This window comes from Xenopus laevis, chromosome 5S (assembly GCF_017654675.1).
Source record: "Xenopus laevis strain J_2021 chromosome 5S, Xenopus_laevis_v10.1, whole genome shotgun sequence".
Lineage (NCBI taxonomy): Eukaryota > Metazoa > Chordata > Amphibia > Anura > Pipidae > Xenopus > Xenopus laevis.
The window spans coordinates 89,611,003-89,635,638 of record NC_054380.1 but is presented as its reverse complement, the minus strand read 5'-3'; the positions used below and the strand labels follow the sequence as shown (position 1 = coordinate 89,635,638).

Below are 24,636 nucleotides of genomic sequence, written 5' to 3'. Positions count from 1 at the left end.
TCCCATCGGCTAAAATGAAAATCGCCGGCAGGATGGCACTCGTTTTCCGAAGTCGCCCGGGAATTGCCTCACGAGGAAAATTGTGACTTCGGGAAAACAAAGCACTCCGAGTGCCATCCCGCCGACGATTTTCATATATATATATTATGTCAGAAACAGTTCAGAATGATTAATTGATTGTATTTAGAAAGTTTCTTATTTCAGTATAATGAAGCTTATATTAAATATTTATTTTTGCCATAGTTCCCCTTTAATGAAAATGAACCTTGGTGCAATTGATTTGCCATATCAGGACTTGTGCCTCATCAAAAAACAGTTTCTCTTTGGTTGCTGTTTTACACTATAGCTGAAATCTATGACTGATGGTGCACTCTACAAACACCGATGGGCCATTAATATGCAGAATTTTTAGAAAGCATGGCATTTTTATTTTAAAAAAATATTTCTGTTCAATAGTTTTGACCATGATACTAAATTGTGAGTGTCAAATATATAAGACAAAGGAAGAAAAAACTAATAGAGTGGCATTTTCTATTCGACATACAGCAAAAATATTGTTTTATTGGTTTAAAGTACAAGAAAAGCCTCAGGCAGATGTACTGCAATTTAACACCCATAACAATTAAGCAACCATTTGAGAATGTGCAGGAACATTAACCTCTTCTGCCTTTTATGATTGTTTCTTGGTATGTACAGGCTCCTCTTTAGTGTAACCCGATACAAAACGCTTGAATTCAGCTATATGCACTCTTCTGCTGCTTCTGCAGCCCCATCATCCAAAGCTAGACCGTTTGTGTTATCTACAGGTGAAGAACTATTGCTGATTAAGTTGCCATATTTAATCAGTGTAGAATGAAGTCTTAATTTTAGTTTCCCCTCATTTTACACCATTTGTTTGGCCCCACCAATATATAATGCATTTCGCTAATTTTACATCAGCATAGTCCCGCGCAGGATGGGGAAGGTGGGGTGATGAGTGGTGCCGGCCTAGGGGCGGCCAATTTGTAAATCCAGACGTAAGTGCGTAACTTTAACAAAAGTTTTATGATAAATTAAACATGATGAATCAGTATCTGTCAAATATAGGGATGCACCGGATCCACTATTTTGGATTTGGCCGAACCCCTGAATGATTCGAATCCGAATCCAAATTTTCATATGCAAATTAGGATTCAGGTTTGGGCCAGGGAGAAAGATTCGGCCGAATCCGAATACTGCTGAAAAAGCCAGAATCCTGGCCAAATCCCAAACTGAATCCTGAATTCAGTGAATCCCTAGGCAAAAAAGACTTAAGGTTTGCTACATAGGCAGTAGTGCTGCTTTGACTCAGTATGTTCTTTATCCTCAGCCTGCTAAGGCAGATTCGGGGAGATTAGTCGCCAGGTGACAAATCTCCTCTTCTTTGCTGTGACTAATCTCCCCGATCTACCTTCCCCTGCCTTCCGCCGGCTAAAACGGTAATCGCCTGGGGGCAGGCACTTGGAGCACTCCGTTTTCCAAAGTCGCCGTAATTGCCTCACGAGGAAACTTCGGAAAACAAAGCAACTCTGACCCAACTCGCCTCCAGCTTTTTCGGTTTTTGACAACTTTTTACGCGGAGCATAAACAATATTCCGACTGATACTGAAATAATTCTGTTTGAGACATTTCTTTCTACTGATTCAAGATATTTCTTTCAAGTGGTTGGCAAAGGGTGAGTTAATCTAACACTGTCTGAGATGTAACAGTACATATACTGCACGCACCCACTCTGTACTACATTTAAATGTGATCAGCAGGAGATGTACAACCCCATAAAAAATCTGTACTCTCTATGCATAATTTTCATGCTGCAGTACGTAAATATAAATCATGCTGACAGTACAAAGGAATTCTTCTCAAGTTTGGAACTAGGAATGAAAGTTCCTCCCTCTGACAAGAAAAGTAAATGCATATAAAAAATGCCACCACTATTGCTATTAGATTTTGGATTGTGCTGGAATCCTGGTAATCTAGGAATGAATTTACAGACAAATGTGCAAAAGAAAAGCCATTTATCTTATTAGGGTTGCTTTTATATGGACCCATTACAATGCTTTGATGATAACTTTTATGACATATGAAAGCTTGTATAAACTATACAGTTTTATTGAATATTCATCAGCTGAAATTCAATGTGCTGATTCTTTTCAGTAGAAATACAGAACGTGTGTCTTCTGTAAGGTAAGGCCAGAGGTAGATCGCTATGGGTATTAAAGTACCAGTACCACCAAAAAGGAAACTGATTAATTGTGGGTGCACGGAATTCAGATATAGATGCAGATAAACACAATCCTAGAAGGTTTTCTGGAGGATTCTGATTTGGCCAAATTGTATATTAGAATCCAACCTTTAGATATATCCAAATGTGAGTTTAGAGCTTAATGAATAAAAACTCACCCACATTCTATTCATTCCTATGGGATTTTTTGAATTGTATTTATCAATGGGTGGAAGTTAGAACTCGCCATTTGATAAATCCGATACTAAAAATCCCATAAGAATGAATAGAATGTGGTTGAGTTTTTATTTATTAAGCTCTAAACTCACATTATAATAAATCTGCCCCTTAAAGTCATATGTCCCAGCTGATGCAATTGTATTGACCATCAAATTTAAATAAGGCTTTGGATTTAGATACAATTAAAGATTCTGACTAATATGTTGTGTCGGATTCTGTATTTGTCTAAATCCAAAATGTATGGGTTCGATGTGTCCCAGTTAATATAACCTGACATTATTTCTGTCCTATAATGTAAAAATATTTTCTTTCATGTTGAACTCTTGGTTTTTATTGCAGCTTGTCTTGGCATTGCAACATTAGTGTACCCATTTAGAACCCCAGTATTGTGTGAGCAGCTGGGGCTCAGCTCTACCCTGACCATTTTGCTTCCAGAACTGTGTAGCCTCATCCCTCTCCAGTTATGTTTTTTGTTTTAATTGGCGAAAGTAAGAACACAAGTTTTTCTGTAAAGACACACAGATGTTTACTCGATACAGAACTGCTTCTTGGGATCTGGCAGGACCCAATGAATATTCACACTTGGCAGATGGAACCAACTTCCTTCTCTGTCAACAGACATGGAACGGATATAGATGTTTTATTTTTGTGCAGACAGTTGGGAGTTCTGTATTATAACCATGGTACAAATGGAAAAATCCTACTTTATTATGTAAAGTATGCATCTATCCAGGTTTTGTGAAATACATCTCCTAGCACTCAACCATGCAGCAGCTGAGGATGCTGGGTGTAGTAGTTTGTAACAATTGGTGGGCTACTTCTTTAGCATCCTTGTATTAAAAATATATGTGGCTTCCTACTGAAACCTTGCTCTATGGTATGATCCTCTACAGTCCCATGTAATGCCACCATACCTGCTCTTTAAATGGGTTGTTTACCCTTGAGATAACTTTTAGTATGATGTAGAGAGCGATATTCTGAGACAATTTGCAATTGGTTTTCATTTTTTATTATTGAAGGTTTTTGAGTTATTTAGCTTTTTATTCAGCAGCTCCTCAATTTGCATCTTATGCAATCTGGTAACTATGGTCCAAAGTACCCTGAGGGCCTGAATAGAAGGATTAGTAATAAAAAATGAACACTAACAATACATTTGTAGCCTTACAGAGCATTTGTTTTTTAGAAGGGAGTTAGTGTAAAGAGTCTGAAGAAAAGGCAAATACCTATAAAACTATAAAAAATAAATGATGAAAACCAATTGAAAAGTTGCTTAGAATTGGCCGTTCTATAACATAATAAAAGTTCCCTTAAGTATATGGCCATAGGGGTGGCACCTGGTCAGTATTTTATTGACCCTGCTGATTAAAGGGAGACGTAACCCCTATATGTAATACATGGCACTGTTTGCCCAAGGGCAGTAACCCATAGCAACCAATAAGATGCTTGCTTTTAAACATCTGACCAGTAAATTCTACCCGCTGATTGGTTGCTATTGGTTACTGCTCCTGGGCAAACTTAGTGCCTTTTATTACATAACCCACTTAATGTCTATACATATAATAGGGGTAAACTATATTCAGTATAGAAAGGCTGGCATGTATTTCCACTACACTGAAGACATTGTGTGAATCTGCAATGTGATCGGGATACATAATGGATATCCAGCCTGCAGTATGGTCGTGGGTACGGATGGGCGAATCTTTTTACCTTGTTTTGCTGCGAAAATGACAGCCATAGACTTATATGGCGGTGCGCGCCAAAAAAAATGACGCACAACAAAAAAATTTTGTTGCCCATAGATTTTAATGGCTGTCTGCGACATTTCGCTGGTGGCAAATTATTGGCGAAACGGGTCAAATATGCCCAAGCCTAGTCGTGGGTGCTTTGAGCCATAGTTGCGAAACACTGGCTGAACTACAGATTGTCCATCTCTGACCCAGATGCTATGTTACTATTGCTATTAGTTTGTGGTCTCGCTTTTGAAAGTAAAAACATTTGAGCAGCAAATAGCTGTCTTTGATCATAGGAAAGATTTTACCGCAGCTTTGAGTCGGTTATTTATTTGTTATTTTTTGGATGGGGACATGCAGAAATGAATCACCACCCATGGGCAAATAAAACATAGTTTGCTATTTTTTTTTATTCTGTAAGCAGGGGAAAACTCAGGTGATGACAGGTTTTGTTTCCCCCCTTCTAGCAGCATATGGAGATTTCTGTAATTCCAGGAACGTTTCATCTTCGGCTGGAAGGGAAAACTATAACAGGATTCTGTCCCTGTCTGGCATGTCTGAGACTTTTTGTATTATTTAAAGCCTTTAGCTGCAAAGCACTAACCCTGAATACAATAAATTGATTGCACTTCCCCTTTGGTGCCTGCAGTGCTTTTTACATCTTCCAATATTGTTATGGATAAGTTCCACTCTACTTATATCCTATTTTTAGACTTCTGTCACGCCATTTTTAATATATCCCTAGGTCAAAAAGCTAGCAGTTAGACAGATAAGTTGATGGTTATACACCAATTTTATTATATTTCTTTATTTAGTGCCAACATGTTGACAGCACTTTATAGAGAGAGTTCATCATTCACTGTCCCAGTTGGGCTTGTAGCTTAAGGTGCATATTACATTAAGGTTATGTAGCTTTTATTTTAATAAACATAACAAAACCCTTCCTCCTACTCATCCAGAGCCAGGCCCTACATTGTAGGCACTATAGATAAGGAGGTAGCACAAATATTACGTAAACCATATAATTTAGAGGTGTTAATTAACAAACAGAGGCACAACTTTTCCTTCCATGTTGAAACTTTTATCAACCAATAAAGTTAATAGCTGGCAGTTCTCTTCTGCCATTCTGCGGGGTGCATGTGCAGGATAGAAATCTCTGATTTATGTACTTGCCCAAATTGATGGAAGAAGAATGTTGCATGGTACGCCAACTTAGGCTGGTGTGTCTTCACCATGCCAACCCACCCCCTAGTGATATCACTTTCCTTATCCTTCCATTTTAACTTATGGTAAAAAAAAACTGCACTGGTTTGTCTCATAGTACATGTTTGAGACATGCTATATTGTGTTAAAGGTTAAAAACTTGTGCCCCTTTGTGCACTAGAAGCCATAAAAACCCATGGAGGGTCACATCTGTGGACATTCAGGGCCCAGGTTACCAGACCCAGGGTCCATATGAAACTCTCCTGTCCTCTCCCAGTTTATACATCCTTTGAAAATTCAAATGCTTAATCCAACTTTACTGATATATTTGGGAGTACTATGACTTGTTTTGAATAAGGATTTCATTTATTTTTATTACAGTTTTTTTATCCAGAGAGGATATGATCTCTGCTGGAGCCCGGTGTGTTCTGAAACAAAATGAGTTTATTTAATGTTGCACATAGAAATGTTCTTTTGTCTTGTAAATTCGTATCACGGTCTATACTACTGCTTCTTACTTCATCCCAATTAAGATCCTCATGTGTAACCGTCCATCTCCAAGGCAACATCATACACTGTGTGATCGTCAGGTTTGTTGTGTCTCTGTTATTAAATGTGCTCTATGACAGAGAAAATGATTAGCCCAGCGTCCAGAATAAATGTTCTGGGTTCCCTGCCGACAATGAAGAAATAAACAAGTCAACATGGCAGAAAAACAAGTGCCTGCAAACTACATAAAGATGATGTCTAAATATCATTTATAAACACCAGACCAAGACAGTGGCAATAAAGGAACAGTAACATCAAAAAAATAAAGGGTTGTGCTGCACTGGTAAAACTGCTGTGTTTGCTTCAGAAATGCTATTATAGTTTATATAAATAAGCTACTGTGTAGCCATGGGGGCAGCCATTTAAAGCTGAAAAAAGATAAAAGGCACAGGATACACAGACGATAACAGATAAGCTCTGTAGTGTACACTGGGATTTTTCAGAATTTATCTGTTATCTACAGTGTATCATGTGCTTGAATGGCTGCCCCCATTGCTACACAGCAGCTTGTTTATATAAAATATAGTAGCATTTCTGAAGCAAACACATCAGTTTTACCAGTGCAGGGCATCAGTACATTATATAGTCATTCATTTAAAACACTTTCAGTTTTTGTGTTATTATTCCTTTAGTAAAATTTTTTTGTCAATTACAGAAACTAGATTTAGGGTAGTTATTGCATAGTTGGCAATAAAACAGGTTAAAAGTAAATCTTGTGGGCAATAGCTATAATATGTTTATGAATGTGATCCTTATTTTAAAAGTTAAAAGCCAAATTGTGTGGTTTCAAGCTTTGTTAGGAACTGGAGGCACAATTAATGCTATATTTATTAACTTGCTTTTTATTATATAGTTGGGAAAATACCTGCACCTTAAATATCAGACTTGACTTGACGTTGCCTACTTTACTTTATTAAAATACTGCCATATATTTCATTGTTTAAAAAGTTCTATGTTGCTCTTATAACATATAGAGATTCAGCAATTATCTTTTAAATATGGGTGATTTACTTGCAATTCATGCACCTGTAGGACAAATAATTTAATGTCCATTGCAAAACCCCAGAAAACAGACCACATGTTAGACATTTTGCCATTAATAATTGAAGACCATTAAAGGAAGGAGATTGTGAAGTGTAATGCCAGAGAGTACAAAATAATTAACAAGGGTTCCTGCTCCATGACATCCTTGTCAGGATTGGAGTTCAAACTGAAAAATCCTTTGCTGGTACTCTTGAACAGCATGCTCATGGAATATGATATTATGGGGCCTGTTGCTGATAACATTTCAAAGCAAGGTTTATGGCAGGGTTTTAAAGGTTTGCCTGGCATGCCAGGTTTCCCGGCCCGCTACTGCATTGCCCAGCAGACCAAAAACGTAATTCATAAAGTTTGCAATGATCATATTCTCTGCCATTTGTTAGGATAAAGATAATGTAAAGGGATTCTGGCACACCAGTATATGTACCTACAGTGCTCAGCTTGAAAAAAATAAATAAATAAATAAAAATTGCCAAAGAAATTTACCAAAAACCAAACCCAGATATTACACTGTTGCCACAAAAACCCGCTTAAAACCCATTCTTTCTCAAATATTTTGCAGATGGGTCCTATTATACTTGAGTATATAAATGAAATGATTTTTAGTAAGTAAAATGTACTCGACCGTTTATCCAGAATTGTTCTTAGGCTCCTAGAAAATATCTTTTTATGATCTCAATGAGGTCAATGTCAGTTGTTTTGTTCTTGAGATATTTAACGTTTTAATTAGTAGGCGTTCATTACTATGTCTACCAGCTCCCATTGTGATATATGACGTTTTATAAAGAAACTATACATCATTTGCTGTGGGCCTTCCCCCCATACATATCATAGCGCACATAGAACCCATATGATAAGTGTTATCTTAAGAAGTTGATCAGCCTTGATAAATAATTGCTACCAAAAAGAAATGTTTTTAGTACCAAACTTTGAGCAAAATATGTAAGCTCACCTGCTTTATTATATGTGAATCCTGGTATATATCCGTGTTGACACTGCTAATAAATGAAACACTTGCAGTTTGAAAATAATGCCTTGATGCTGTTTATTCCTACCATATACATTATTCTGATTACTTTGGGGAGTGTGACACAAGCTCCTTGGAATCTACAGTAATATAACTTTTGGAATTACACGCTGAGACCAGCAACTTGCCTTACCTTAATCCTGGCATATTAAAACTACTATGCTTTTAAAATCATAAATCCTGTAGCAAACAATGAGTATCAAGACCATGTTCTCACCCTTGACTCTGGAGCAGCATTAGGTCTTTGGTATAATATAATGTCTGCCGTTACCATGTGTTTTTGGAATTCTTGTCTTTGTATTTTCAGATTTTCGCATTAAATGCTGTTTTACTTTTTTCAGCGTACCCTTGAGAAGTGCAATGTTTGTGCCAATCCAATCATGGAGAGGATCTTGAGAGCTACAGGAAAGGCCTATCACCCTCACTGCTTTACCTGTGTGGTGTGTTTCCGTAGCCTGGATGGAATTCCTTTCACTGTTGATGCTTCTGGACAGATTCATTGCATTGAGGATTTCCATAAGTATGAATTTAATTTTCACACACTTAAAGATATAACACATTTCTTTGTAATTTTTAGGTTAAGTTTGTGCCTATTTTAAAGGTTTACATACGTAGTTCACGCCTATGTAAATTTCTCTGTGTGTGTTTCACACAGTTGTATTTGCTATCTGGACTGCCAACTGATATTTCTCCACACTTCCAGTTAGTTGTGTGTTGTGCCTTCAGCTGCTAAAACGACGGCATATATTGACAAACACAGAGACCGTATTATGCTCATAGTTAAAGCCAACCTGAGTTTTAGGAGCATAGACAGAAACATGGAGACAAAGTTACGGACGTACATATAGACAGAAAGAGACAACGTTGTACAGAGGGTTAAAAAGGCAGTCATAGAGAGGTGCAAGAGCCACACTTGCACTTAAACAGATATTGGATGTGTTCAATTTAATGAAGAGAATAATAGAGTTAAACAATCAGTTGCACTATAACTTTGCACAATTCTTAATTAATCTTTTGTTGCTCTCTCCAGTTGGTTTCCCTTCTATAACTACAACAGACATTGGTGAAATAGGCTACATTCAGGCATAGAACTTTAACTTGGTTTACAAAACTGCAAAAACCCTATAATAAGCATTGATATTGGGCATACAGCGCTACGCAATATGTTGGCGCTATATAAATACATGTTAATAATAAAACAATAATACCTTAGTCCACAAACTTACATAAAAATCAGCTTGTGTACTTCTGGCCAGTGCCATATATATCTGGCCAATACACTCAAGACATAAAAGTACCATTTATTCCCGTTATGCAATCTATGACTAAAACTTTAGTACAGTGAAACAGAAGAAAAGGTCATGGGGGCAAATTTAATGTGTGCCATTATTGGGCCCTCCATGAGAGGCTTTTTGTAGTAGTAGAAAATTTGTGTTTTGTAGCATTATTTTTTATCAGTTTCTTAAGCCTCCCTTTTTAAATTGCATTGTTTTAAGGTCTGCTTACACAGAGGATTTAATTTGCAGCAATTAAGGTATTATTTTATTTAGCAAGTTGCTTGATTATGTGCATTATTCAGCATGCAATAACCTTGTGGTGTCATTGAGTTAGCAGTAATAATAATATTATACACAAAGGAAATAATAATATAAAATCTACAACGGCCAAACAGGTTAAATGTCTTGCAGAGAAAGTAAGGCAAGTGTTAAGGACAGGTATAGGGTCTGTTATGCAGAATTGTTGGCCCCTCAGGGTTTTTGGATCACCAAACTAAGGAGTCTAATAAAAAGTATCCAAACTTTAAATAATCTCAATAGGATTCATAGAGCTAATAGTTACCATTGAGTACAAGCTACTGTTTTGTTATTACAGAGATAAAGGAAATTGTTAAAACAAAAGATTAACATTATTTGCTTATAATTGACTCTCTGGGAGGTGGCCTCGTAATTTCAGACTTCTGTATATTGGGTTTCTGAGTAAGAGATCCCGTACTTTGACTTAAGTGCTTTTACATCAAGAAAAGCCTTGCCCATTTTGTTTTGAGAAAGAGCTCCCCTGCTCTGGAAATAATAGAATACAATAACGCAGAGATATATTTAATCTAGCAGTTCTGACTCCCTATGTCCAAAGTGGAATAGCAAGAAAAAAAGTTCTGAACGTTCAGGTTTTTGGCAAATAAATAAAATGATATATATTTAATCATATACAAATGTTTCAGTCACTACAGTGTGACCTTTCTTTGAGGACCAGTACAGTGAGAAGTATAAATATATATATTCACCCATGTGTACATTACTATGTAGTTTGAAATAAGAATCTATTAAAATAGTTCTGTGGTTTTGTATTGAACAATATGTGGCCCCACAGGGTTGTTCAAGAGACAATGTAGCTTATTTACTACTGCCTTAGGAACCCATAGAAACCAATATGCAATTAGCCTTAATTAGCCTGCATCATTGTAGTAACCCATGTCAGATATATAGTTCCAGTGTCTGGTTGCTATAGTTTTCACAGTGGAGCATTTATGAACAGTGTTGGTAAATGAGCCTCCACATGTTTATTATTTTCACAGAGCCTTTCTTTTGGATGGTTTCTGCCATTACATTAATTGAGTTCATTCAGGAAGGTATGAGAGTGCATATATCTTGAGCAGCACAATTAGAGGCACATTTATCAAGGGTCAAATTTCGAATTCATGTGCCTATGATTACGTATCTCTAGATACGAAATGCGTTGGGACATCTGTTTTTAACTCAAGGAATAAAGATCTAATTTTATCCGCAGGAGTGCATGCTCATTTCAGGATTTCCTTGTTTTTTTTTGTTTTTAAACTTCTTTAAATTCAAATGAATTCGAAATTCAAATAAATTCAAAATTTAATAATAAAATTGAATTCTTAAAACTCGGACTAATTGAAACAACCCGAAAACTTGAATCAAAACTCTTGACATTCGAGTTTTTTTTCTGGAGAAAAAACTCGAATGTCAGGAATGCTGCAAACAACTTCAAATTGATCCCTGGACTTCTCCCATTGACTTAACCAGTAATTGGGCAAGTTTTAGTTGGCGAATAATCAAATTCGAATTCTTAAAGGGCCAGAGTATGATAAATCTTGAAAATCGAATTTGAATTTTTTAAAAAACAAAAATCGAATTTGGATAATTCCTTAGTTGAATCTGACAGTTTTGACTAAAAAAAATTTTCAATTCAACCCTTAACAAATCTTCTCCCTACTGTGTGTTGAGTATAGAGCATGTCAGCTTGATTCAGAATGTATGCAGACGGGTTTATGCAGTAATTATGGTCTGTTTAGTCTTTTGAAAAACTCTTGGGTCAGTGCCCACATGTAAAATAGATCAAAGCTGAAGAACAAAGTGAATAGGTTTTGTCAGAGGCTACTATCTGTGAAACTCATGATATTGCTCTGTCCCCAGAGTAAGGTCACTAAAATGGCATTGGAGACAAATTTAGCTCTAAAGTTGTGTGTGTTGGTGTTCAGGACTGGGTGGCCCATTTCTGCTTAGATTCATGTTGTATAAAACAAATTCCAAGAGAAAGGGCAGTGTTTTCCTTAGTTTGGGGAAGCTATGAAAAGAATATAATGTTCTGCTAGGTGGTGGTTAATGTTAGGCATGCAACAAAAATGGAGAGTGCAACTTAGCACACCCTCGCATTAGATTATATTAAAGGAGAAGAAAATTAAGTACACATCAACCGGTCTTGTTAAGGCCTACCAAAATGCTATCTTTATTTTGCAAAGAACTTCAATTGCATGAGTGCGCAGAGGCGGAACACATTGCAACTCCTTCACCATCGTGGGTGCCACCATATAAGTGCTCCTCTACCATTACTTTGTTATGCATATTGTTGCATGGCAGATAAACTAAGTAAAAAGAATGCATGTGCAGGGATTGGACACCAGAAATTGCAAATGCATACACCACGGATAATTAGTTGGAGCCCACTGAAGTTTTCCAGCATAGACCATAGAAGGATAAAGGATAGATGGAAGGAATTGTTTGCGTTAGACTAAAAAGGAAACAATGAAGCAGCACAGTAAGTTTTACAGTAATCCTTCAGTTAAATATATTTGCTTCTTACCTTTGCTTTCCCTTTAATACAGTATTTTTGCCAATTAGCACAGTAAGTTGGAAACTAGCAATTGATACTAACTAATGTATACATACAAATATGTGCACTTTTGTGATTAGTTTTATAACATTTTTGATAAAAACAAAAGGCAATCCAATACAAATCATTAAAACTGCAGTCTTTACTGTGCCAGAGAATGCTAAGGCTCAGATTTATGTTAGTGTGGGACATTCAGCCTGGGACCTCACAGAACCAGAACCCATCTTTGGGGAGGAGCATCCAGATTATAAATGACAAATATTTACATATCAGTTTCCAATAGGTGTTGTTATATCTGCATACTATACGCCGACTACATATTGTAGTTTATGATAATCTGTAATTCTTCTAAGTCTAGTCATATACTTTATTTAAAGGCAACAGATAATTAGAAGTAGAGCACAAGATTCCCGAGGCTGTTAGTACACGTTACAGCCCTCAATTACAGCAGGATATCAATACTGACATCTGTAAGTTTATATTGTGTTGGTTTCTCTTTGAATTCATGGGAAAAAAGTCATTAGCGGCCCGTGACAGAAATGACTTGAGACTGATGCTAAAAAATATCTCCTCAACTGCCATCAGGGAGGAAGAAAGTTCTGTCATTTCAAGCCAAAGCCTTTCTTCTCCAGTGTAATGACAAGGATAAATCCTAATGAGAAAAGCAGCACAGTGTGGCTCCTCTTTAGCCTGTCTGAGGAAGGCTTCTCCAGTTCCAATATAGTATGAATAAAGCACATCCATGTTACAGCTTGCTACACATGAACATCCAAGTACACACTGTGATGCTAAATAAAGAAGTACATTTAAAAAAAAAAAAAAAAAGTAATCGTCACCACCAAGTATTTTACCAGATCCATGTCTATTTTAATAACCTGTCTAATTTGACCCTTAATACCCTTTAATATTACCCTATATCTGTTTTCACCTGTAAAATTTGTTCCTTGTTCTTAAGGGGAAAAAATGTGTTTCTTTGCATATGTTGTGACTTTCCTGTGTATAATACTCCCTTGCCTCACACAGGAACCACATCTTCATTCTACATTAGAGACACTGGCCATTTTCTCAGCCACTGCTGCTATTACTCATGTATTTTGTTCATCTCTAACAACACAAAACATAATCTGCATCATCCCATACGTCAAATTGCTCAGCTGAATCATTTGCTTCTGTTCTTATGTGCAGCTGGCTTGCTGGGGATATCTGTTCTAGCGTCCAAAAGAATTGTCTGAAAAACCCTGGTTTTCTATCTGTCATCCTTTTAGTTTTGTGTCAAGGACTGATCGACTAACATTTAAATGGTTTTCCCACTGGGAATTTGAGTAAAATGCAGTTTTTTACTTTACAGTTTTGAAAATATTTAACATTTTTATTTTTTAAGAAACATTGACCCTCCTGGGTCTTTAGTCTAAAACTGTCACACTCTGGGGAGTATAAAACATGATAGCATGCTAAAACTAAAGCTAGCTACTCAGCCATGAACTGACCACATTTTATTGCTACTTGAAGACCTTTTTATTAAAGGAACAGTAGCACCAAAAATGCAGTTTTTTTAAATGAATGACAATGTAATGTACTGTTGCCCTGCACTGGTAAAACTAGTGTATTTGCTTCAGAAACACAACTACAGCTTATATAATGGGGGCAGCCATTCAAGCACAGGATGCACCGTAGATAACCGATAAGTTCTGAAGAATCACATTGTACACTACAGAGCTTATCTGTTTGCTGTTGTTTATCCTGTGCTTTTTCTCCTTTTTCAGCTTTGAATGGCTGCCCCCATGGTTACACAGCAGCTGGATTGTATGAACTATAGTAGAGTTTCTGACGAAAACAAAGCAGTTGTACCAGTGCAGGACAACCATACGTTATATTGTCATTCCTTTAAAACACTTACATTTTTTGGAGATACTGCTCCTTTAAAGCTCTAATTTTAGTGGTTTTAGATATTTTTGAAACTCTATTCCCCTAAAACTATGAATGCCTGCAATTTATTAAAAGATCTGAATATTAAAAGTATAATAGGGAAAATTTCGTAACAATGTTCTTATAATATACGAAAACCTCTGAAACGTCAAGGTTTTCGGAAAATTACTAGCAGAAAAAAAAACGTAAAAACCTCTAAAAGTCTGAATTTATTACAAATGGTCAAATAGGATCACTTTTTACTTGGCGCAGTTTTGTATGCGTTTTTTATGATTTATACACTTATACACATCTCAATTTGAGTTTGAGTATTACAGAATAACCACATTTTTGGAAAAAAAAACATCAGTTAGTATATAGGCCCTTTAGATTCAACTTGATTGCACCCAGCCCAGTTGCATCTAAGCCTCACTGTATATACTGCTGGTTACCACAGAGTTTTAGAAGAAATAGTTATAAAACAGCTTCTACTGCTGTTGCCCTTGGAGAGCCTTTATCTTCAATTGGCAACTTGAAATAGTGGTGAATCTTATTAGGAGTGGCCTGTCAGCAAAAATGACTTCAAGAATGGTGCAACAACTCATCCAGGAAGTCACAATACATCCTAGAAGATCATGCAAAGAATGTCATCCGCTGTGTTCACTCAACAATAAGAAAGTGAATGGGCAAGAATTGGAGTAGAAAGATGGAAACCAAAGCTATCCAGGAGTAACAACAATGCTCCTCTCTTATTTGCTAACAAAATCCCTAGATGATCCCAGTGCTTTTTGGCATAATTTATTGTAGACAAATGAGTTGAAACTGGAACGCTTTGGGCAATAGAGGCCCCATTATGTTTGGCAAAGAAAGCATTTCACAGTAAGAACATTATACCATGGTCAGACATGGGGGTGGTAGAGTGATCATTTTATGGGATGCTTTACTGTTTCAAACCTGAGTAACTGACCATTATTAAAGTTACCAAATTGTGGATAATATTGAATCCTGTTTAAATGTTGTTCAAGGCTGTGCTCAAAAACAAGAAATGTAGTCTACTACTGAATGCTAAAGGAGAATCAAAAATAACATTTGACTTGACCTAGTCAAAGTTCTGACTTAAACCAAACAGAAATAGTGTGGCAGCACAGGAAACAAGCTGTTCATTCAAGAAAACCTACCAGCGTGTTTGAATAAAAGCAGTTCTGCAATAGAATAGTGGGGCTATTCAAATTATTACAAGCTTCGGCTGCAGTTATTAAAGGGGTTCTTCACCTCCAAACACTTTTTTTTCAGTTCATTTGGTTTTAGATTGTTCACCAGACATAAAGACTTTTTCCAATTACTTTATGATTTTTATTTGTGACCGTTTTTCTAATATAATAAGTTATATTTTTTTTCCCTTTTAAAGCAGTTCTTGGGGGGGGGGGTCGCCGACTCTTTAACTGTTCTAAATCAATACATTTAATTGATATATTTAGTTAATACATTTGTTATCTTTGTTCTTGCTGAACAGAATCCCTGAGTTTTATTAAAGGCAGCTGCTTGAATCACCAAGTTGCTATAGGTATTCACCGAATCCACTGTTTTGGAACTGGCCGAACCCCCGAATCCTTCGCAAAAGATTCAGCCAAATACCGATCCAAATCCTAATTTATATATGTAAATTAGGGGTGGGAAACATATTACTTCCTTGTTTTGGATTAAAAAATCATGTGATTTCCCTCCCTTTGGTTCAGCCGGGCAGAAGGATTCAGCCGAATTGTGCTGAAAAAGGCTAAATCCCGAACCAAATACTGGATTTGGTGCATCCCTAGTTGCTTATATTCCACAGATACTGCTGAAAAATGTATCAGCTAAATGTATCAACTAAATGTAACAAACTGTAGCCGACCTCGCACCACTGTTTGCGGTTGGCTCTCCCCGCCCACTCGCCTGCCACCTTGCACTGCCGGCTTCCTTTTTTATAGACGTGCGTCTGCTTGCCCCGCCCCTTTTGTGACTCCATCAGCAGGGCGGGTGTGGGTCTATAAAGGGAACCCAGAAGTTGGGCGCAGGCTGAGGGAGGGCGGTTTTGGGTCGGGTGCCGGTCAGATTTTACCCAACCCGAACATCACTAGTTCAGACTGTTCCTGGATCACTGAGCTGTCAGAAACACTAGAGACAGGTCCATTACACTTTAAACTTAAATTTTGGGAGAAAGGCAAAAAATAAAAGATGGAGAGAAATTGAAAAAAAGTCTTTGTTTATGGTGAACAATATGAAAACATCTGAACTGAAAAAAGTGTTTGAAAGGCCATTTAAGGCTATGGGCATTTTTACCTGAATTCCCCTGTGGTGGATCTTTCATACATTCTGAGCTCTAAAGGCTCTCAGGTGACTTTCACATGGGTGATATCGGAGTTGGATAAATGCAGTAATCATTAGAAAAAGAGTTTATTCATGTTCCCTTTGTGTAATATTATGTGTTGTTTAATGGTCAGTAATCATTCAGTGTGACACATATGCAACAGCCTATTGTGGACATGGAACAACTAATGACTCCTACTGTACATAAGAATGCCTATAGGGGCAACATTTTCATTAAACACAAAAAGCATATTTGCAGCTAGTATACAGAGTATTGTTTTTCGAGAAAAGTAAGGTACAGTTTAGGTGAAAATGTAGCTACAGTAGTCCATATTTGCCTGCTATAGCTGACAATACAAGTTGAGGTTTTGCAAATAGCTCACTATTTAGTATTTTGCATAAACACAAGCATTATCTGACCAAGGATTTCCAGGTTAAAGCTGTTGCCTTGAAACCTTGTTGGAAATAAATCAGCACATCTGAGAAAATAATTGCATGAAGTTCAACCCTTTGCTTAAAACGTTTTCATCCATCTCCAAAGTAAGTTACGATGCAGCTTTATTAGGTGACTGACGCTAGGACAAGTCCATTGTGTCTTACTGGATATACACAATGGTGGTGGCATATTAATCAGACAATATAAACCGTGTTCATCACAGGTAGTGCTGGTACTGCTACAGCCTCAGACAGAAGACCCAAATTTGCAAACACCCCTTTATTTCTCTTGGAGCTGGGGTCCACATTATTAATAGAGAGAGCGCAGTTGCCACCCCCGGTTTTGAGGTTACACCTAAGATTCTTACTATGCCACATGCCAAAACCATCCCAAGTGTTACTTATTAAGGATGGGCGAATTTTTTTGCCTTGTTTCCCGTGGAAATGATGCCCATAGACTTGATGGCTTTAAAAAAAAAAAAAAAGACACACGTCAAAAGAATTTCAGTGCACATCTAAAAGACTTTGATGCCCATAGACTTTAATGGGTGTCGGCGACATTTCACCAGTGGCAAATTTTTGGTGAAACAAAACGGGTCAAATTTGCCCATCCCTAGTACTTATTGTATACACAACTACAAGTACTTTGTCATACACATATGGCCTCTTACCCATACTTTATAAAGCTGCAGAAGTCCCTTCACCATACAAAACAATATCTTGCGGGCTTTTTTGTTATACAACCAAGTCTACTGCTCTCCTTCCCATGAATGGGGGAATAAAAACACAAAATGTTATTACAGGTATGGGATCTGTTATCGGGAAACCCATTATCCAGAAAGTTCAGAATTACAGAAAGGCCATAGACTCCATTTTTTCAAAATACTAATATTAAAAAGTATTCCCTTTTTCTCTGTAATAATAAAACAGTAGCTTGTACTTGATCTCAACTTAGATATAATTGATGCTTATTGGAAGCAGCCTATTGGGTTTATTTAATGTTTACGTGATTCTCTAGTAGACTTATGGTATGAAGATCTAAATTATGGAAAGATCCATTATCCGGAAAACCACGGGTCCCACACATTCTGGATAACAGGTCCCTGTATAGTATTTTTCAAGCAGAGCTTGATCTTAATAAAATAAAAATGTCGGTGTCTATGATCCAGCAGGCCGTGCATTTATGTATATATGCTACAGCGCATAGAAGAGTGCAGTGTTAACCCTTTCTGTATTAATAGCCCCGCTGTACACTTATTCATGCTTAATCAAAAATGGATGTTTTTTTTTAGCTAAATCCCAAGCTAATTGGTTCTTTATTTATTGCTTTGTTTTAGGAAATTTGCTCCGAGGTGTTCTGTGTGTAAAGAACCCATAATGCCTGCTCCTGGCCAGGAGGAAACTGTACGTATTGTAGCTTTGGACCGTGACTTCCACGTGCAGTGTTACCGCTGTGAGGTTCGTATAGATATTAGTGACTTCTCTATAGTTACATTTTCATTTAAACACACCTTAAATTATAGTTTTATGATTTCTAGGATTGTGGAAATCTTCTGTCTGAAGGGGAGAATCAAGGCTGCTACCCCCTGGATGGGCACATCTTATGCAAGTCCTGCAATGCTGCACGTATTCAGGCTTTAACTGCCAAGTCGAGCACCGACTTGTGAACGAGACGCACCTCAACTTGAATGTATAGAGAAGCATTGAGGATGTTCCTCTCTACCCCTATGGTCTTCTGCCTTTCATGGCCAATATGTTGTAGGCAGATATATCCAGCTTGTGTAATCCTCTCTTCTCAACAGTATATTACAAGCCATGTTGTCTAGTTATTTGACACAGCCTTCATTTTCAGCACTAAAGGTTATAATGAATCTCATTTTAACCCCTTTCAGTCCAATTGGAAATAGAACTCCGTATATGAACAATCACCCCTAGCTGTGAATGTGAGAAATGTCCTTGTTCCGTCTTTACTTTCATGGTCAAACTACGTTTCACATCCCATTTTATAGCCTTGAAACTGATAATGCTGCTTCTGTGCTTGTTCTCAAAATACCAGCAGTGCTTTTTACATGGTCACCCTCTTATTTTGTATCAGCTATAGAAACGCTTACTCCTGATTCACTGGCTGTGGGAACAATATTATAGTACCATGCGCACACGTTAGAGTAATGGGCTGGTCTGTAGATCCAACACAACAACAAAGTATATGTCAGAGAAAAAGGGACATTTTTTTTTTTTACTTTTATTCGTTTCCTTTCATAGCTTTGCTCCTAATATATAACACTTTGGCTGCAAGTGCTGCCATCTTTTTTTACGTGATTTGTGTTCTTAACTGCGCTTTATCAGTGGTATGTGGTTATGATTATGCAAACAGACACTTGCCTGACCACTACTACACTGGACATACAGAGTAGCATTTGTAATGCTTCATGAAATTATCACATTATGATCCAGACATATGCAGAAATAACCATGTGCCTTAAAATGGTAAAGCCATATAGTTACAGAGTCTCACTGAGTCTGAATTTGAGGAATGTGTTCCAAACAGATATAAATAGTAATGCCATGTTGGTAACCCTAGTAGGGAGGTCGGAGACTGATAATCAAACACTATATGGTCACAGTGCAGAGCATTACTGGGTCCATCACTGTAGAAAGTCAGTGTTGAACATTAATATTGCATAATATTTAACACTTTACATATTTTATGTACCTACTAAGCGCTTACTATGTTGGTGAATTTAATATTCCTGCCTGGAAGTCATTCTGCCACTTTCTCTTTCTGAATATTTTTCGGGGGAAAAAAAAAGTCCATAAATCAAAATAAACTTTATACTCTCACTCAGTTTTGTTATCAGGAAATTGAGAGATTATTATAGGCAGCAATAGAATGTTTTAGAAAGATGAACGACAGCTCAAAGAGCATGGCATGTAACAATATATTAAAGAACTAATATATTTTTTGTAGACGGTTTCACTGTTAGAATAAAAAAAAAAAAGGAAGCGACAAACATGCCAATATTTGTCTATCCTTCTTTATGCATAAATGATATGTAGTAGCTTGGACTCAATTTAGAGGAGACTAGATGAGTATATTGTCTGGTGCCACTCCAGTTGCCTGTGACCATTCATAGTTCCTATAGTGATATGACTGTGTACCGACTGCTTTTTTATGTTTAGCCAACACAAGGTTTACAAGCAAAGTGCTCTCCCAATTGGGGTTGACTGTATTGAGATCTCTGCGTCTGTGTTATTTATTGGGTTAACCCATTAGCAGCTGGGGACCGAGCATCAATTTTATTAATATCAGTAATAACCATGTGGCTTTGTGTCCTGCAGCTTATTTGCTCTGAACTATTGCCATAACTTTATCACACGCATATAATGGTAGATATAATAGAATGACCAGGGACAGGGCAAAGGAATTGGTCAGAAGATGCCAGCAACGTTACAACTTTCAAATACAGGTATGGGACTGTTATCCAGAATGTTCGGGACCCTGGGCTTTATGGATAATGGATCTTTCCATAATTTGGATCTTCAGACCTCAAGTGTACTAGAAAATCAGGTAGAGGTTAAACAACCCCAATAGACTGGTTTTGCTTCCGAAAAATGATTAATTATATCTTAGTTTGGATCAATTACAAGGTACTGTTTTATTATTATAGAGAAAAAACTTCTAAAAATTTGGATAAACTGGAGTCTATTGGAGAGGGCCTTTACATAATTTGGAGCTTTCTGGATAATGGGTTTCCGGATAATGGGTCCCATACCTGTACCTGTGAATATTTTGTCATCTCACCCTTCCCTTTGCATTTCTTCCCCAAATGTGGACATGCAAAATGCTTCAGCTGCCAGTGTATATACAGGCGACATGTTACCTGGTCTTACTCTCTAGAGACAAACATCTCCCGTAACATCGAGTTTATTTTCAGCAGAAAAGAGTTATTTTTGCACAAATGCTGTAACACTAAGCTGTGACCCTTATTAGCTCTGCCAATAGCTCTGACACGTTGCTTATTTGCACTGAACCTGCCAATGTCACTTATTCAGCAGTAACACACAGTCACCCTTCTTGGGTATTTATTAAAAGGGTTTTACAACATGGTACACATCACTGCTACCCCTTCATTAATCAACTGTTTCACCAGCTGTCATAATGTGAATGAGAACTCTCTCCCCCCCATAAATCATTTGTTTAAATACACCTCTAAACTCACAGATTGTTATTATTGTCTCAGAACCCTTCTGCTATTTTAGATCTGTGTTAGAGGTTTGTTTATTTTTATAATGGTTTAAATTAGGGATGCACCGAATCCACTATTTGGGATTTGGCTGAATCCCCGAATCCTTGGTGAAAGATTCGGCTGAATACCGAACCGAATCCTAATTTGCATATGCAAATTAGGGGCAGGAAAGGAAAAAGTGGAAAAAAATCTTCTTTTGTGATGAAAAGTCACGTGATTTCCCTACCCGCCCCTAATTTACATATGCAAATTAGGATTCAGATTCGGTTCGGCCTGGCACAAGGATTCGGCCGAATCCTGGCCGAATCCCGAACCGAATACTTGATTTGGTGCATCCCTAGTTTAAATACAGATGTGTCATTGTCTGAACCTGCCCACAGCAAAACCATTGTCCTTGTCCTGTGTGTGGCCTTATTAAATGTGCTTGTGCTCAGTTCCACACTGTACAAGACTCTTCTTTCAGGTATTATTGCCGTATGGCACATCCTGGAGGGTTATTTTCCCTTTAAAGCAGAATGAAAGCTACCGAAAGCAATTTATTGCTAATAGATTAACCACAATAGTGCAAGCTATAACACTATATTTATTCTGCAGAATGCTTTACCATACCTGAGTAACCAGCTGTAAAAAATGTCTGTTTGTTTAGGATAGCAGCTGCCATATAAACTTGGTGTGACATCACTTCCTGCATGAGTCTCTCCCTGCTCACTTACAGCTCTGAGCTCAGATTACAGCAGGGATGGGAGGAGGGAGGGGGAGAGGAGCAAACTGAGCATGCTCAAGCCCTGCCCTGGAGGTTTATGCTGAAAACAGAAAGTCTGATACAGAAACCCATGTGTACACAATAGAAGGAAAGAAATTCTGTGTCCAGAGGACTCTGAGCAGCATTACTTTGAGGGTTTACTAGTTTATTCATATAGACCTTTCTGATAAAGCTTACTTAGTTTTAGCCTTTCCTTCTCCTTTAACAAGACTGTGAGGGGGTTTGTACAACATTTCAGGCACAGGAGACGCACCTCATTCAGGAAAACCAAAGAAATGTAGATTTTATATTGTCTATCATTCAAAGGAGAATTTGGGGAGAATTTGGGCTTTGCACAGGATCCCGGCTGCACATGTGAAGTTTTTCTCATAGACACTAGGGGGCAAATTTATCAAAGGTCGAGGTGAAGTTTCGAATTGAAAAACTTAAAATTTCGAGCTATTTTTTGTGTACTTTGACTAGGGAATAGCCCAACTTAGATTTGAATTTGAGAAAACGTTGAAATTCGAAGGTTGAATTTTTTTGAAGTACTGTCTCTTTAAAACTTTGACCATTTGTCACCTAAAAGCTGCCGAAGTGCTGTTTTAGCCTATGGGGGACCTTCTAGAACCTGTATGGAGTCAATTGGGGGAGTTTAAGAGATCCAAGGTCGAAGTAAAAAAAACTTTGAATCGAAGTAGATCTAAGTATCGCTACTTCGACCCCAAAAAACTTCGACCACCATTCGGTTGGTCTTTTTGAATTCAAAGTTCGTAGTTTTTTTAACTTCGAACTTTGACCTTTGATAAATATGCCCTCAAAGCAACTTTGAAATTTGACCTCCGAATAGGGTAGTCCGACATTTGAAGACGAAGGATTTTTAAGATCGTACGATCATACTTCGAATCGTATAATCGTATGATTTGATCCTACTATCGTACGATTTTACAAAAACATCCTTCGACTTCTTAAAACGTAGCCAAATAGTGGCTATAGGTTATAGGGGCTCCCCTTAGGCTAGCATAGCAATTCGGCAGGTTTAAGGTGGCGAAGTGTCAAAGTCGAAGTTTTTTAAAGAGACAGTACTTTGATTTTCGAATGGTCGAATTTTTGAAGTATTTTCAGTTTGAATTGAAGTCGAATTTGGCCTATTCAATGGTCGATGTACCCAAAAATTACTTCGAAATTCAACGTTTTTTAATTAGAAAATTCACTTCGACCTTTGATACATCTGCCCCTAAGTGGCATCTTTATTAAAACGCTGAGCACAATGTGCTGTGAATAATGCATTTCATTGCTTCCGGTTGTGTATGAAATGATATGCTAATCAATGAAACCGCATTCCAGTCCAAATAACAATCCGTTCTCTCTGTACTGTTCTAATCTGATTTTATACTCTAAGAATTTCTTTTTTATCTAGAATTGTTTTTCTGATAAACAATATGCACAATGCTTCACATTAAATTTTCTATTTGCATTAAGTGATTGTCAGTTTATTTTATTATTTTTGCCTTTGAATTCAGATCAGCTTTTATTAGGTATTTCATTGTTAAGTTTACTTTTGGTTGTATAAACTGCTCAGTTATATGCGGGGCCGGAACTAGGGGTAGGCACAAGAGGCACGTGCCTAGGGCGCAAAGCTTGGGGGCGCCAGGCACTTACCTTATATGCAGCCTACCCCTAGTCCGGCAACTGTTACCCCAAGTGGACTCAAAATGCCTTGCGCACAACCACACACGCATGCGTGCTCTTGGTTACACACACGCGTTCTCTATTGCGCGCGGTTATGCACGGGAGTCCTCGGTTGCGTGTCTTTGCGCACAGCTGCGGTGGGGACTTAAAGGAAAACTATACCCCCAAAATGAACACTTAAGCAACAGATAGTTCATATCATATTAAGTGGCATATTAAAGAATCTTACCAAACTGGAATATATATTTAAGTAAATATTGCCCTTTTACATCTCTTGCCTTGAGCCACCATTTCGTGACTCTATCTGTGCTGCCTCAGAGATCACCTGACCAGAAATACTGCAACTCTAACTGTAACAGGAAGAAGTGTTGAAGCAAAAGACAGAACTCTGTCTGTTAATTGGCTCATGTGACCTAACATGTATGGTTTGTTGGTATGTTTGTGAGTACAGTGAATCCTACGATCCCAGGGGGCGGCCCTTATTTTTTAAAATGGCAATTTTCTATTTATGATTACCCAATGGCTCATGCTACTAGAAAAGTATATTATTATGAAAATGGTTTATTTACATGAAGCAGGATTTTACATATGAGCTGTTTTATGTAATGTCTTTGTATAGAGACCTACATTGTTTGGGAGGCAGAGGACTGTGCTGTTGTGGGAGCTTCCAGAATCAGGTGTATGGGCTGCAGGAGCAGGGTTTAGGGGTGTGTGATTGGTAGGGGCCCTCTGGTATCTATGGTTATGTGCCTTCTTTTTCTTTACCATCTCTCTGTTTCCTTCAACCCCCTTTTATTTCCTCTGCCCTGTCTCTGTAAAAATGATGGTTGATCCCAATGTTATTAATAGGGAAAAAAGATAAATATATAGGTAGGCCGTTATTCTTTTCCAGAAAAGGTGGCAACCCTACCTACACGGGTGATCCGACACGTAGCGCTGCCCTGAGGCGAACTAGCAAATGCCAGCCCCCCCCAACTAAGCTTACTCTTTTTGCATTGGAACGGTCAATACTCCCTGCACTGTAGTAGCTGAAAATCCAAGGTTATGCACGAATACGCACGCGCGTTCTCTATTGTGCGCGGTTACGCACGGGAGTCCTTAGTTGCGCA

General features: G+C 37.7%; 1 protein-coding gene across 10 annotated transcripts in view; it reads left to right on the top strand.

The window, feature by feature from the left end:
• The window catches only part of LOC108718052 (lipoma-preferred partner homolog), a 221,653-nt gene extending 201,768 nt beyond the window's left edge, over window positions 1-19,885 (top strand). For all 10 annotated transcript variants that reach the window (XM_041564759.1, XM_018265625.2, XM_018265624.2 and 7 more), the window contains 3 exons: window positions 8,371-8,549; window positions 18,184-18,304; window positions 18,385-19,885. In XM_041564759.1, coding sequence (XP_041420693.1) covers window positions 8,371-8,549; window positions 18,184-18,304; window positions 18,385-18,513 — 429 coding nt within the window. In that variant the 3' untranslated portion in view covers window positions 18,514-19,885. The remainder of the gene's footprint in view (window positions 1-8,370; window positions 8,550-18,183; window positions 18,305-18,384) is intronic.
• The last annotated feature ends 4,751 nt before the right edge of the window (window positions 19,886-24,636 follow it).